Source organism: Platalea leucorodia, assembly GCF_965183815.1.
Source record: "Platalea leucorodia genome assembly, chromosome: 1".
NCBI lineage: Eukaryota > Metazoa > Chordata > Aves > Pelecaniformes > Threskiornithidae > Platalea > Platalea leucorodia.
The window spans coordinates 59,925,890-59,942,301 of NC_138823.1; the positions used below are offsets into that span (position 1 = coordinate 59,925,890).

The window sequence follows — 16,412 nt, forward strand, 5'->3', positions numbered from 1 at the left end:
GCATTTTCTAAAACTGAGAGGTGTTTTAGGAGTTAGGCCTAAGAAGACATGAGTGCCCTTGTTTTAGATTGAGTTCAGAGACAGTAGAGGGCACCCAGTTAATTATCTTCTTACAAAAAAAAAAAAAAAAAAAAGTGCACTTCTTATACACACTGGCTGTCTCTGCCTCCTCAACGTTTGTGTGGCTTTTATCATTAAATTTGTTCACTCTCTGCTAACTTTCCTAGCACATCAAAAGTTAATCTCCTGTTAAAAATGCATCATCTCACTGCAAAAGTTTGCTGCTTCCCTTTTCTGTTCTCGTGTACTCTGTCTTGTACATGGTGTAATGCAGGGAACACCCAACACCAAAACTCTTAAAATCTTCAGGTTAAATGTATGTGGAATATAACAAAGAAACAATAGGATCAGCATATAATAATTGGATCATGAATCTCATACTGGAAATAAGGTTACTTGAAAGCCAAGGCAAACTGGAGATTGACCATCATGGATGTTGCGTAGAGGCAGCAATGGATGAAATTACTTGGAAATATACAACCGTCTTTACCTATAGCATTCCTCTTTCAGAAAATGGAGGAATTTTATTTACAGTATTTATTGGAAACTAATTCTGAAAGAAAATTTGTCTGGGGGGTTCCAGAATGGGATCAGATGAGATTTACCCAGTGAATCCTTGAATCTTCCATGTCTCTTGAAACAAGAATTTGAAACTGCTTTTGTCTTGATCCTCTCTACTTCTAAAGTCATAGTCCCCATGTACAGCTACAGACTGAGCTGCAGTTCTGTCTCCTACATGAAAGTTTCTGTAGAAAGTGGGAGGAGTGATAGACAAGCTAGTAGATGTCACAGTCATAGATGTTTTCTGGAGCCTTCCTGTAAAGTACAAGTGTCCTGAGGCCTAATATCATTCTATATAATTGTTGCCAAATTAATCACAAGAACAAAGAAAAATCCCAGTCTCATTCTTAAATGCACTTCTTTGCAAAAAAGGGGGAGAAAAACAAAACAAAACAAAACAAAACTAGAAAAAAAAAAGAACGTACAAAGTGTTTTCTAAAGCCAACATTATAAGGAAAATATTACTTCTCACTTCCTAGGATGTTAAACTAAATAGCTGGAAGTACAGGTAGTTTGAAGTCACGTTCGGTAGTAGCAGAGCTGTAAGTATGGTACAGGACTGCTGCATTCAAAAATTTTATTCTTAGTTGCAAATCACTGATGCCTCTACATTAATGACTTTGAAGATCACTGTTTAGAAGGATTATATTGGGTGGAACTGGAATAAAGATGATCTGAAAACTGCACCAAACATACATCTGGATTCTGTCAGCCTAGTTGATTTTTGCATTGTTCTCTTGTATTGTATTTTTAAGTTAAGTTATCTCAGATTGACACTAAAATACCCATATAAGTGTTGAAAAAAATTATTTAGAGTGCTTTACACGGAATTGATTATACTATAGTGCCAAAGATAAACTAAATCTTGAGCTATATCACCTTCCTGAGCTTAAGTGGGTAGAGAATGGTGCTTTACTAACTTGAGCATGGGCCAGCAATGTTTTTTTAAAGGCTTAGTAGAACAAAGTTTTAATAAAAGATATAAAGAAATTTGCTCTCCCAGAGCCTCAACCTTGGAGTAACAAAGGTCATTGCTAATCACTTTACTAATATGTGTGGTAGCAGTTTTCTACCAAGGTATCATTCCAAAAAGTGGCTTCTGTTCAGCATTTCACTCAAGGGCACCAGCCACTGTAGTGTAATCCATGAGGAGATTTATGGATCTCAGAGTGGGACTCCTTAAAAAACAATGCGCTAATCAGCGAGCCACTGAGTTAGCAAATGGTAAATGCTGAAGCTACAGAATTTCTTCTTTCTCTGGAATGTGAAAGCCTTACTCAGTGCATCTTTGAGGATTTACACTTCTGGCCTCTCCCCTGAAGGTCTCTTTTCTTTCAAAACACTGTTAGAAAGTTATTCAGGATAGGGCTGGATCTAAATACAAGGTGAAAGGGAGGCTGTATAGCCCTGCAGCATGAGGCCCAGGTGTGAGTGCTATACTCTGGTATGCTGATAGGCTCGGCTTCACCCCCGTGAGAGAGCTCTATGTTGCTCTCAGAAAGCTGAGACATGGAATCCCTTTCCATCTCTGACTGAAGAGATCTACTTGCACATCTCTAACTTTCAGAAAACTGCTCTGCCTGATAAACTGCTAAGTATGCTGATGTCACCTGCTTTTCTCCCATCCAGCACATCCTTAAGCATGCCACAAAAGGTGAAATAACTTTTACAGGGAGAATGGGAGAGTCTTAGCCACCACAGAAAGACTGGTGCTGTGCTATAATATGGGATATGGAAAAAGCTGAATCACTTCAAGAAGACAAAGGCATTGAATCTTTGTATCCCATAACTTCAGTTCTTGGGTAATGTGATTCTCAGCATTTCAGTCTAGACTGTAGGATTCTGGCCATGTGGGGGAACCCACACAATGCCTCTGTAGCACATAGGAGACATACACCCTGAAGTAGGTCTTAGAAAAAGAAAAAAAGAAAGAAAAAAGTAAAACAAAATCAAACACAAGCCAGATAGATTCTTACTTGCACAGGCCGCTGCTCCTTTGTAGGGAAGATGGGTACTTCCAGTCAAGTTTTAAAAAGCAGTAAGAGCCCCAGCCAAAAGATTTGTGAGATGAACAGAGGTATGGTTTATTGAATAAACCCTCAGCCATTAGGGCTGAGGATCTTGAAAGAGCCTGGATGTGAGATACATTTTACCTTGATCTGCTCACAGTATCAGCATTGACTATTCCTGAGTGTGCTGAGAAGTAGGACTTTAGATGTTCGGGGAACTCCACCAAAGAAATCTCAGGCTTGTTTAGGTATCTCAGGAGTTAGATAGCAGCAGAATGAGGATAAGCCATATTTTGAAATAATGCAGCTAATCTGATTTAGACACCCTAGTTCTGTTTTTTTGATCCAGTCCAAAGCTCATACTCCATTTCTCTCTTAAAAGAGAGAGGGAGTGCACTGTAATTGCATAAGTAAAGTATCCAGACAGTGTGAGTGAAATAATGTGTAAGAAATAGGCAGCTTTTTATCCAGCTGAAAAATTCAAAACTGATCACAAATACTTCCCTGCTGAAATAAGAAAAGGTTTTGCAGCTGTGCTAAGTTATGCCTGAGATAGCAATTTTCTGCGTGTATTCTGGAAGTGATTACTATCTCAGTGATACTCCCAGCTGAGAGAAAAAATATATTAGTGGAGGAAATTATGATGATGACAGTAGAGTTACCTCCAAACTCAACGTCATGAAGTTAGGGCAAGTACAAAGTAGATAAGAGACATAAAGAATCTGAACATCTTTAACATTGTCCTCAGCTATTTACAAATAATAATCCATTTTTTAACAAGCGAGCAAGTACTTTGAATTTTACTGATGTTCTTTCCACTTGTACCATATTACATATGTCATGTGTGTGTGTTACTTTAATGTGATATCCAGATCAATTGCATTGCTGATACAAGTTTGAAAAGTATATGAGAATAGTTTGAGTCTGTGTTCTGTAACAGGAAGGTGAGACTCAGTAGACATAAAAGAGCTACAAAACCTGTGGAACCTTGCCCTGTAACTTAAAATAGCTTGCGTGATGAGGAAGAAAGTTTCTTTCTGTAAATCTGTCTTGTAATTCTAATGGAAGATACATTTTGACCTACTGAGGTACATATGTTCTGTGCCTGCTGCATGCAGTCCCAGGGAAACCACACCCGACTTTCGATGTTGTGTAGTTCAGGTGGTGCCAGGACACTTCTTGGTCTTTCTCAGCCTCTGCATTTTTCTGAAGTTAGATAATGGAAAACAAGATATGGAAGTGAAGTTACCGGCCCATCAGATAGTAGTGAGCAACCTATCAACCAGTCCATTTTAATTAATTTGATACATTTTACTGGTCTACACAGTAAACACTGAGGAAATCAGTATGTCGTTTCCCATACATGCACAGGAGCAAACACACACTGACATCAAGTTTATAGTGACATTTGTTTGAAGTCTCAACCTTCAGTAGGATAAGAAGCTGCAACCAACAATGTAGTTAAATTCAGATAGGAATAAAGTCACGCTTATAGTCATACATGTGCATGTGTGTATGTATGTGGCTATGTAAAACTCTGGTATGAGAAGACTGTAAGACAATATCAAATGCATTTGAAAATGAGATTGTTTGCAGGAAAGAATGAAATTATCGTGCTCAAAAGAGCAAGCTGACAGATTCTAATGGTCCCTCACATGCCGTGCACGATAAACATTCAGCTTATCTTTCCAAGAACAATAAAATTTCATGTACTACTGCTTGACATAAGAATTATTTTTACATATCTCCATGCCACTGACTCTCTTGTAAGTTAATCTCATCTCTCATCAATTTTTCACCAGCTTCACTCTGATGTTGATAAAGGAGATGGTTCCATCAAATACATCTTGTCAGGCGAAGGGGCAAGTTCCATTTTCATTATTGATGAGAACACGGGGGATATTCATGCTACAAAGAGGCTGGATCGAGAAGAGCAGGCCTACTACACGCTCCGAGCACAAGCACTAGATAGGCTGACTAATAAACCTGTGGAACCAGAATCTGAGTTCGTCATTAAGATTCAGGACATCAATGACAATGAACCAAAATTTCTGGATGGTCCTTACACTGCTGGAGTTCCTGAGATGTCTCCTGTGGGTAAGTGCAAAATACACTGTTGGTGTTGTGGGAAATTTGTTCCTATTGCCTTTTTAAAAAATTCATTATTTTTTACTGTATTGCACTAAGCTACTTAATTTTCTATGAGGCACCTGCAACAGTTAGATATTTCAGGACTTAACTGCAAATAACATGCTAGATTAAGTATTTACCCTTTCAAAAATGTTGTGAAACTCAAATAGCTATGTAGGGATTCAGATAAGCATTTTATGGTGTATTTCTCATTCCAGTGCCCAGAGGCCTTGTTTTATAATTCTCATTAACAGTAATAAGTTTCACACCTATGCTATGGTACTCAGAAGTGATAATATATCATTTTGTTCAGATAAAGTCCATTCTGAACAAACTCTTCAAATTCCTGCTAGTGCATATCATCATTTTTTTTGTAAGTAAGTGTTGCATATGTCAGTAACAGTTTACTGTATATCTTTTCTAATACTGAAATCCAGCTCTCTAGGAAATATATGCAAGCAGCAGGGACTGAGATACAACTTGAGATAGTTTCAAAATTCCAGTGGAATCAGAGAAGAATGGCTTTTAGAGGCTTCAGACCCTCTGTTGCAAAAGAAATGCTAATTTTTCCTGAGTTTGAATTAGGGAAGCATTTCAACATCAGATCAACTCGCTCTTCATTTTAAAGAGACGAAATGCTCCATTATCGTCAGGTGCCACTGTCCCTTTGAAAGCTGACTGATTCAGACCAGATAGGAGTTTGGCCCGGAGACATTTTGGTAAATTTTACCTTAACCTGAAATTATAAATGCAAGCATGAAGCTAAAAAAACGCAGAAGAACTTAATCTACTTGAGTGGAAATACATGTATGGCAAGTCTCACTGCAGGTTGAGACAGTTATATAGTGATTGAAATTAGGATTTTCTTTACTTGACTGATTTTAAACCATATCAAAATTTGATACTCTTACAGAAGACTGCCCATATAGAATTTGTTATAGTTTCCTCAAGACCATCTCCTGTGGTTTTCGATGTTAAACAATGCCTCTAAGTCAGAGCTAGAAAGAGAAAATAATCTTCCCTGCCTAAGTGCCCTGCAGCAATCATTAGTCGACATCGCTTTTATATTTAAAACTCAGTTTAGGAGCCAATAGGAGATAAGTAAAACATTTCTAATGAGTTTTCTATTTATTTATTTTACTAAGCAGTGAGCATAGACACTATTTCTCGTTTGATACTTCGCACTTGTTCATTGTCACTTGAACACTATGTGGATGGCTGAAGAGGCAATAGTAGCCTTGGAAAGAAAGATGGACACCACAGCTTTTGAGGAGTATCAGGGAGAAGGTGAAGGGATACATTGCTGAGAACTTTTTACTGCTGTGCTTTGGAAAAACAGAGATAATCAGATAATCTAAGACTGTAAAACCTAAATATTCAGCACTTCAAAAATATGTTCTGTAAAAAATCTATCTTTTTTTAATTGCTGTTTTATTTTAGAATTAGATTATTGAAGTGAGCTGTAGCATGCAGCAATCATTAGATTTTTGCACCTTTTCCTTCTGCCCTGAAGAGCAATATCTCCACATTTCCCTTTTGCATGAGTTACCTCTCTTGTCCTGTACTGGCATATTGACACACAGATCCATGCCTCTACCCCTCACCCATGCTCCATTTGTTCCAAAAGTATATTGGGAATCTGTGTGGAGTGCACAGTGTGCAGTGGAGAACATAAGGACTATTTTTCAAAATGAGCTGCTTCTGCATATTTTGTTGAATCTTTACCACATAAATGACTGAAAGAAATTCTCTCCCATACAGACTGCAGCACCAAATATATATTCAACTTAGGTGGAATATTATGCAAAATTATTAGCTGATACTTGTGCACTCTCTGGGATTTGTGTCAATTAAGGGCAGTTTCATTTTCATGAGCTTCCTGAAACTGTACATTTTAAACACATTCATAGTTTGTATCACACAACTACCAAATACTGCATTGTTACTGATATAAGGATTACCATGAAATGTCTGTGTGGCACTTGTCTTATATAGTCACATTGATTCATAGTTTATACATATAACACAATTTTTAATTAATCACCTGGAGCATTCATGAAATATTAAGGAGAAACAAAGTATCTCTCTCCTGTTTTCTTTAAAATTTTATCCATGACAAGGATTTTTAATTGGATATTATGCAAAATGAAAGAGATCATAGGATTATAAACCCAAATTAACTATAAAGCTAGGAGAACTATAACTTTTAACCTAAAGGGTGGTTATGCAAGTATAATGACTGTGTATTTTATTTGACAGATATTTTAGGACATTATCTAAGGCTAATTGAAGTCAATCTTTTCTGTTATTTGAAATGACTTCAGGTCAGGTTCAAATTATATTTGGGTCAGGCCCAATTATATTGATTATCCTGGATAGGGCAAATATCTTGATGGCTTGTAAATCTATTCATAGCAAAAACCTCAAAGATATGGCTTATCTGAAAATCATAGGGCTTTTTTTTTTTTTTTTAAAGTATGTCTCCTACTTAAAAAAATCTAGCAATTTTATATTTCAAACAAAAAGACTGCAAATTACAGTTAGAAGAGTATTAAAAGAGTGTTCCTGTAACGTTGACCAAAAATATAGCTGATGTGAGATGCTGATCTGTTTCGCTTATAGCCAATGGAACTGAGCATAAAAATTCCAAATACCCAACATAGTTTTGGTTTTGTTTAATCTTCTCTACTCTCCAGACATATCAACAGCTTTGCTTGTTACCCAGCAGAACAGATATCTTTCTTGCCACATTTGTTATTTCTGATTAAGAAGGATAGAAACATTTGATTTTTTTACCAAAGAAAAAAAAAGGCAAAAAAAAAAAAAAAAAAGAGCTTTATATCATGCTTAAACCTTTAGTACAAGCTGGTAGTGGGTTTTGAGAGCCTGAATGCGTGTCTCTCTCCAATCACAAGCCCCCTGTACTGCACTTTACCTGACCTTGCTGCTGGGCTGGGACCAGTTTTGGGCTTTGTCCCGAGGTGAAGGTAAGCTAATGAGGCTGTGGGAGGAGAAGGAGGAGGTGAAGAGCGTAGAACCTGCTTCCATGTGCTGTCTCTCTCCCTTTACATTCCTGGAGGGGAAGGGCTGTGGAGGCATTACTGCATCAGCTCTGGGTGAGGGCCAGTGGCAGAAGCACAGAAATACCAGATGGTACAGAACAGAACCAGGCCAGGCTGTTGCATGTAAGGATTAAGCAGGTATTATTGATAACTTGATAGTAAAGGTGTTTAATATTTCTAGTAGGAGCTGATATCACGTAGAAATGTGATCCCATCATGGAATTGTTTTGTGTATTACACGTATTACACTTCACTAATTGATATCAATCAATACCTTTAATAAATGACTGCCTTTAAAGGTCTATTTTTAACTACTTAATGTGGCTACAATTCAACTGATAAGGGTTTGTGCAGTTTCAAAAAATAAGTGTTTATTAAGTTCATCTAGTTCTAGAAACCAGTTTTCCCTTAAATGATTTCACCAATGTTAAAAATGGAAGTCACACAAGCATTTCTCATACAAACTCATTTAAAAACTTTGGTAAAATACTATACAAGTTACTAGCAAGCTTTTTAAAAAACTCTGTGCAGAGGTTTCTAAAACAATAAACTCAGAGATTTAAAAAGGATCCCTTTGAAGGATCTCCAGCTCAAAATAAACTTCAGCAACCAGTTCTCCTTTATCTGACCCTGTCACAGAAAATGTTGATCTCTGTGACATGTCGGAAACATTGCTGAATCTTGACTTGGGTAAATTAAAGTACAAATAATGTTCTAAATTCAAGGTCCTCTCTGCAAAAAACCCTTCCCTTCCTTCTGCCCTAATATCAGAACTTAAATAGGTCAAGTTCTCAGATTACTGCGATTCTGTAATATCTGCCAATGTCTAATAAAGGTTAGGTTAAAAATGATAGCTTAAACATTCTGGAAAAAAAACAGAAATCTGCAACAGTCACACAAAATTCAGTGTGCTATTAGCTAGTATCAATAAAGAAATACATGGAATACTCTTTGATTAACAGCACGGATTTTCCCTCAGTATTTGCAGCAATTGCTGAAAAAGTTTGTGAAGTTATTACATGTAGAATTCTTTTTAATGAACTAATATTCAAGCTTTGTTACAAAGACACAATTGTCAAGAAAAATAATTATACAGGAATCCATATCTGAGAGGGAAAGACACTTTTTCAGTAAATAGCCTGTATTTATTTTCTCAACCCATATCAGATACACAAACTGTAAGAAATATTTAAAGTTGTAGTTGTGAAGCTATAGGTTATAACAAGTCACAAATGAAAGTTTGGGGTAGGGTTAGTGTCCTGTTTACACCTGCAGTCTAGGGCTCTGAACAATGCTGCCATAAACAAGATTTACCAGGACACTCATTTGGTTGGATGGAGTGAAGGTATGGTGTCGTTTGTTGACTGTCCCACGTTACCTGTAAGTCCTAATCTTGGACACATGTATGACAGCTCACCACCTGTGTTATGAGGTAGGGCAAAGTGTTCAGGAATAAAAGGAAGACTTAATTTCAGTGCAGGAACACAAACTCTCCTTTTGAAAGATGATATAGTTGGAACTACCCATTTTTCCTCAACCTATAGATTTATTGACTATCCACAAGTATCCATAGAGCTTTATCGGTTACTTTTTTTTTTTTTTTAAGGAAAATAAGCATATGAATTTGACATCAATCCATTGCAAGAAAAAATAGGATAGCTCTGTGTTGCAATGATCATCCTCTGAAGGAATTCATGTTCTTGAAGAGAAATCTGCTTCCTCTGGGAAAATCTCTGGAAATCTCCGCATACTGATCTTTCCATGCATTATGTTTCCTTGGAACTGATTTCCTACACATAGGACTTTTCACACAGTTAGCATACCTTATGTTAGCTTGCATATTCTAAAAAGAATATATAAAAAAATATAAAAAAATATATTGTGCAGAAATCTGCCTCTCAACATGAGACTTCTGGAAGCTCGAAGTTTTTGTGTGCAACTGGTAAAGAAATAATGACAATAGCAGTTGTTTTAAAAGGTCTTTTCCTCATGAGATTTGAGAGAAGTTGATTAGCACAAAGGGACTAGAAAAGTATTGTTGTTTTTTAGTTGCTGATTACAAGTGGGATGAGTGCAGAATTTCTACCTAAAAAAAAAAAGACTTTTCTAAAGGATCTATGTGTTTTAGGAGAGAGCCAGTTAGATTCAAATACTAACTTTATTCATCTCATGGAATGTAGAGGGTTTGTTTGCTACATCAATAGATTTTTACAGCAAACAAGCACTTCTAAGCTTGCAGGATTTCCAAAATGTCTATGTTGAGATTGCAGAGCCTATAATTTCTTTGATCTTGTATTGGTCTGGAGTCCTTGAAAGCTGCAAGAGCAAGGAGCAAAGACGTTACTGTGTATGAGGTTTATAAGCACTTTTGCCAATATTTGCAGACATTGTAAGCTTCATTGGCAGGGCTTAGGGACTTTGTAGATGTGGTAAGCCTGGCTTTCTCAAAGAACGCAGGATGTCAAATATTCATTATGATACCCTTGTACTCAAAAGCTGGAGAGACTCTGGCAAGTTTAAAATAGGTCCCTGTATGAAATTACATTATAGAGTAATTTGTAAAATCAGTTTGACATATTGAATCAAAGTTCTTAGTTACTGGTGAACAGAAAATTGATGTATTTTAAGTCCCATAACTGATAAATGACTTGATGGATTAACTACCAATTTTCTTTTTAAACTTTCCATCTACTTAATAGTTGCATGTGAAATTTCAGGTTGAGAATAACCTTTTTCCTGTCCAAAAATATTAGACAGTCCACAAGAGAGAAAAATTGCATTTAAAATAGATTTGCAATCATAATACTTTGTTATGGATACTTCAGGAACAGAGATTGGGAATGTGGGTTAGCTAGGCCATAACTTAAGTGAATAAAGTTATCTTATGAATGATCATTTCTGGTCAGAATTCATTCAAGCAGGTCCTATCCTTTGTAATCTGTACCATTTTATGGAGGGCTGCACTTAATCCTCTCCAAACCTTCAGCCTGATCCCAGGACTCATTTATGATACTCTACTTAACTGAGAATTGAAAAGCTGAGGAAAATGGATGGGGAATGTACTATATCAGACATGAAGAATTTCAGAACTTTCTCCCACTCATTTCCTGAAAAAAATCCAAATAAAACTGACCAGAATACAACTTATGTTGAGTTCACCTTGGACACTTGCTATTGCAATGTGTTCTTAAAGAGTGATTTCTAGACTTGCTGCTCTCATTTTCACATGTCAAAAATGTGTTCATTCGGAAAATGAACACTCTCTTTAACAAATGCTTTTCTCTAATATTGTGTCTAAATCCAGTTTATGAAGGAATCTGATCCTCTGTTCAAGACCTTTGCTGGGCATCTGCCAAATCGCTACAATATTAATTTGCAACCTAACCTCCAAATGGGTCCCTGGGCTGTTGAATGGAAGGTCTCGGTGTTCCAGACAATCTGCCTATGAGAAAAAATAATCCTTTCTGGCTATCAAAGGGTGATGACCATGGCCAAGGCCCTGGCTCCCAAGTGTTGTTTTATTCTGCTCTCAGCATACATCATGGAAGTTGTTGTACAGAACAAAACAAATGGGAACTGACGTGGAGAAAATAATGAATAGGAGCTGGATGCAGAATGAGATCCTCGCAAAATATATCCTTCTTGCTAGCCAGTTAGACATTTCACTTTCTTATTCCTGTCAACAAAGAGACATTTCTTGCTCAAGAAATGTTTATACAGCAGATTATTACCACAACTGATACTAAAATATTGCAGATTATTGAAGGAAATGAGTACTTTTTAAAGGAATTTAGAGACTGCTCTCACCAGTTTTTCTCTGAGCTGAAACAGAAACTCTTCAGCCATCTCTTTATAAAAGGGTAAATAATTTTATAGGCTAAAATTAATTTATATATATATGTGTACAATTATCAAAACTTTTATAGGTATGTATATTCGAATCTCTAACTACTCATTACAATTTTAGCATGCAGACTTCTCTTCAAAGGGAAACTATTACTGTATTTCATAATTAAGCATACTTCAGGCATCACTATAATCTAAGAAATATTGTTCACATACCCTCCACCAACAAAAGGCAGAGAAAGAGAGGGGGAGCTACTGAATGAGATTGTTTTTATTGCTGTGAGTCAAAGGCTGAGATTATTTGGGAAGACAGAACTCTCTAATAGCTGATACTACTGGTTTACAAAGAGGACCTTATGCTCTAAGCTGAATCAGCATGGAAATGATGAACAGTTTTGAAAAAGCCACCTCACACTGTTCCAAATATATATTGGCACAGCATGTTGAATAAGTGTAGTTCAGATTTTTGGATCTTTTATGTACAATAGTCCCTTAAACATTTTGCAGGTACCTCTGTGGTTCAAGTGACAGCCACTGATGCAGATGATCCTACCTACGGCAACAGTGCTCGGGTGGTTTACAGCATATTGCAAGGACAGCCTTACTTTTCTGTGGAGCCAAAAACAGGTAACTTTCCATAAACTCTCCGCAGTAATGCTGAGAAAAAAGAAAATGTGCATTAAAACTTGGTAGGAACTTATTAATGTGGTCTCTTGGTTAATTGAATACATTTGGATTTTGTTGATCTTTTAATCTCTTATTCTTCAGAATAGATTATGAAAACCACACATCTGAGCTATGTGATAAGCAGGCATTGCTGCTATGGGAATTTTTATCTTCTTGTCAATCTACCAGCTCCCTGGTCTGCTGCCTGTTGCCATCTTTCTGATCAATGAAAATTTCAAGATGCTATGAACAAGTTTTTTTGCAGATGTTTGTTTTAAAAATATCTAAATGTCATATAGCCAGATTTCCTTAAGCATAGATTTATGGCATGATCACCTCTCCATTCTCCTTATTAAACTGAAGTTTTGTTGCGAGCAATGTATCTTTTCTTTATTAGCTTAAAGAAGAAAGCATTGTGCTTCCTATCCGTATCTGATATAACACTATGCTGCCACTTTCAAAACAAATTACTGGTGGAACTTTTTTTTGCTCTTTTCATGAAACTTTGTAAATATTTTAAGCCACAACAAGATGCAACCTTTAATCCTCTGTTGGTTTAATAAACAGTACTCATTCTACTGCATAATTTCATAGTGAGAAAATAAATTCTCTCTCTGCTCACTTCAGTTTTGTGCCTGAGCCTTCACTTACACCAACACGGAGAAGAGTTATAATCTTCGTTTCAGACATGGACAAATTGAGACAAAAGAAAAACAAACTATTTACCCTAATTATCATAAACAATCTATGACATGAATCAGACCTGAATCCCAATGCTATGACCAAAAAGTCACACTCTTTTTAACAACATCTAAATTTGCAGAAATAAGTACTATAATTATATTCATATTGCAACAGGTACATCTGTAGCAGGGATACATAGAACTTTCTTTTCCCCCCTCAATGAGTATGATTTATAGTGGTTTTCTCCCTGTGTCTCCATGTATATGTATGTACAACGTGTATTGTCATAATGACTGCAGACAGTCCTTGAACAATAATTTGGTAGTTTCTGCTAATTCAAAATCTTTAAGGCTTCAGACAGAAATGTTTACGTACATTTTCACTTTGATATGATGATACTCACATTTCCTGTGTGCATGATAATTAGCTTCCAAATGATTGGTTAACATTGACTGGCAATTTAACTATGATAGAAAAAGAAGAGGGCCAGAAAAAGCAATGTAGAAAAAATAACATGATGAAATTATATATTAGCTGTATTTTAAAACGTCTTGTAAAATGGGTGAAATAGTGCCAGACAGTCTGTTTGTGAAATAAATGTTTCAGCCCAGAGATGATTAATGGCAACACCTGCATTCATAAGGGAAGAAAGAAATAAAACTCTAACTAAACATTCAGCAAATATCAGATTAAGACATATGTGTCCCAATGTGGCTCTCCTTTATTTAGTTTGTTTATGTTTCCTTTGCTGCTGACACTAAGTGCTGGTGGAGTAAACGGTTGCCTCTCTGGAAATCAGAGTTAGCGGCTGTACTGTGTACTGAGCATGAAATATTCATAAAGTTATCACATTTTGAGAAGGCATATTTGTTTTCTGATCTATATCAATAGAACTGAAAGGATGAAGCATGGAGCTTTCTTCTGGTTTTCATTTCAAATCAATTAATTACAAATTGCATGCAGATCATCAAATGGATATAACAAAAACTACTTCAGATATTACAGTATTTCCATTAATAAATCAAAAATCTCTTAATTACACTAATGCTTTAGAAATGGGTGTTGTTAAAGCAAATATATGGTAAAATAAGATAATTTCATATATATGCGGAGTGTGGCATGATATCAATATTAGTAAGAGTTAATGATGTGGTAAATGGCTATTCAAGACATCGTGAAAAGAATCTTGACTGTGGAGTCTTAAAAATGAATGTAGAATATTCTGTTCTTCCTAGCTCTAAAAAAGTGGGAAATCAAACACAGAAGATGATATCTTCCAGGGAAGGGAGTGTTACCCAAGCCATTATGAAGTCTATAGTTCAGGGAGAAGATATTCAGAAAAAACAGTCATGAATGGCATTACCCAAAGAATCTAGTACTAAATAAAGATCATTGGGTTTTGGTGACTACTTAAAATAAGCTTGCTGATGTCAGTTCTGGTCCTAGTCAAAAACTGTGATATTAGTGTTGAAATTAATTCTTTCCTCTCTTGTTGCAGTCATTGATCTACTGCTACTCTTTAACGGCAAACTCAGCTTTTGTGGTAATGTATTTGCTTTTGCAACGATTGACATAACTTGTCTTACTGCAGGTGTTATCAAGACTGCACTTCCTAATATGGATAGAGAAGCCAAGGACCAGTACCTATTAGTTATTCAAGCAAAGGACATGGTTGGGCAGAATGGTGGATTATCAGGGACTACATCTGTAACTGTCACCCTGACTGATGTTAATGACAACCCACCCCGCTTTCCACGACGTAAGTTACTTTGTAAAAATATGACTTGTAATATTATTCCTAAACATTGTTATTTTCTTTACATGTCATGCTATTTCTAAACAGAGAGTAAAAGTGCTCAGCTTCCGTGTTAAGTACTTTGAGAATCACTGACAGCAAGGTGTATTATTATTATTATTACTACTACTACTACATTGGAAGAATCTTTTTTCTTTACCTAATATATTTCAGAACACTTGAAATGATGTACAGCAAGTACATTTATTAATGTATTTTACTTCCTCTCTATGAATAAAAAGACAAAGAAAGATACACCTTAATAGACATTTAGCTCTTGCTAGTTGGACTTCAGGATGTATAGTTCTTTAACTTGACTCTTAATCCTTCATATTCCTTTGACATTTTTAGAAGGATTTCTCTTGTGCATACAGTGTTTCGTAAGGAGTTAATCACAGAAGAGCTGGAAAGTTATCTTGCCTCCATTTACTTACTTTGACCAAGGTGGCTCTCACCCTAACTAAAGAAAGGAGTACACAAAAGTTGTACGCTCAAACCTGAAGAGCTCAGTTTAATAATAGCATTCTGTCTGGGGTGCTTTTTTCTTAGAAATAAAAAGAAAAAAGTCCTCGCTAAGTAGAATTAAAATAATGTGAAGAATATATTCACGTCCACTCCAGCCTCACCTCCAATGATATAAAAAATAGATCTATACCTAATAGATTTCCTGTTATTTCAAGCCACCATCTGCTTGAAATAATAATAGAATAACTGAAGTTATTTTTGAAGGTGAGGGTGTTATTGGATACACACTGCACTCAGATACCCTTTTGAGAGCATATATATCATTTTCTACTTGAATGGAAAAGCTGGAATTTTCAAAAATGCAGATGGTGCACTTACTGTTAAAGAAATGAATATATATGTTTCTAGTCACATTCAGATTGCAAACCGCCTAATCAAGATACACATCTATAAAAAAATAAGAGTTTATATTGATATTATTTGACTAACTTGCTTTTTTTCCACTTTTGTGGAAAACAAAATAAAATACTTTCTGCACTGGAACTCTGTAGCAGGCATTCACCTCATGATTTGCGCTTAAGTTTTGAATTATGTTTTTGCATCTTTGCCTTGTGCTTCTCTCGTCGTAGGAAGAAATTATGCCCATAGTACTTAAAGTAGAGTCCATCACAAGGAAAACCTAGCAAAAAAAGGGTAATTCTATTTTAAACTGAATATATTCTGGTAGCCTGAGTAAAGATTCAAGTGCACGATTTAAAGGAAGGAAGATTTTATGAAGGCTAGATTTTTTTTAGCCTACAGTCCCAGAAGACTCTGACTTCATTAAATTTTTAAATTTCACAGGATCATATCAGTATAATGTCCCAGAGTCTTTGCCAGTAGCTTCTGTGGTGGCCAGAATAAAGGCTGCAGATGCAGATGTGGGACCTAATGCTGAAATGGAGTATAAGATTGTGGATGGTGATGGTTTGGGAGTATTCAAAATTTCTGTCGACAAAGACACCCAGGAGGGAATCATAACAATTCAGAAGGTAAGTCTGATTTTTCACACTGTTTCTGTTTGGATCTGTGCAAGATGAGGGCAGGTAATGAGAGCATGAGCTTTTGTTTCTGAGAGCCTTATCTACTGTGAAA

General features: G+C 36.1%; 1 protein-coding gene across 1 annotated transcript in view; it reads left to right on the forward strand.

The window, feature by feature from the left end:
- The window catches only part of CDH7 (cadherin 7), a gene marked incomplete at both ends in the record, with an annotated part of 71,860 nt that overhangs the window by 25,411 nt on the left and 30,037 nt on the right, over positions 1-16,412 (forward strand). Inside the window, 4 exons of the mRNA XM_082317267.1 lie at positions 4,433-4,727; positions 12,176-12,295; positions 14,610-14,777; positions 16,122-16,309. Coding sequence (XP_082173393.1) covers positions 4,433-4,727; positions 12,176-12,295; positions 14,610-14,777; positions 16,122-16,309 — 771 coding nt within the window. The remainder of the gene's footprint in view (positions 1-4,432; positions 4,728-12,175; positions 12,296-14,609; positions 14,778-16,121; positions 16,310-16,412) is intronic.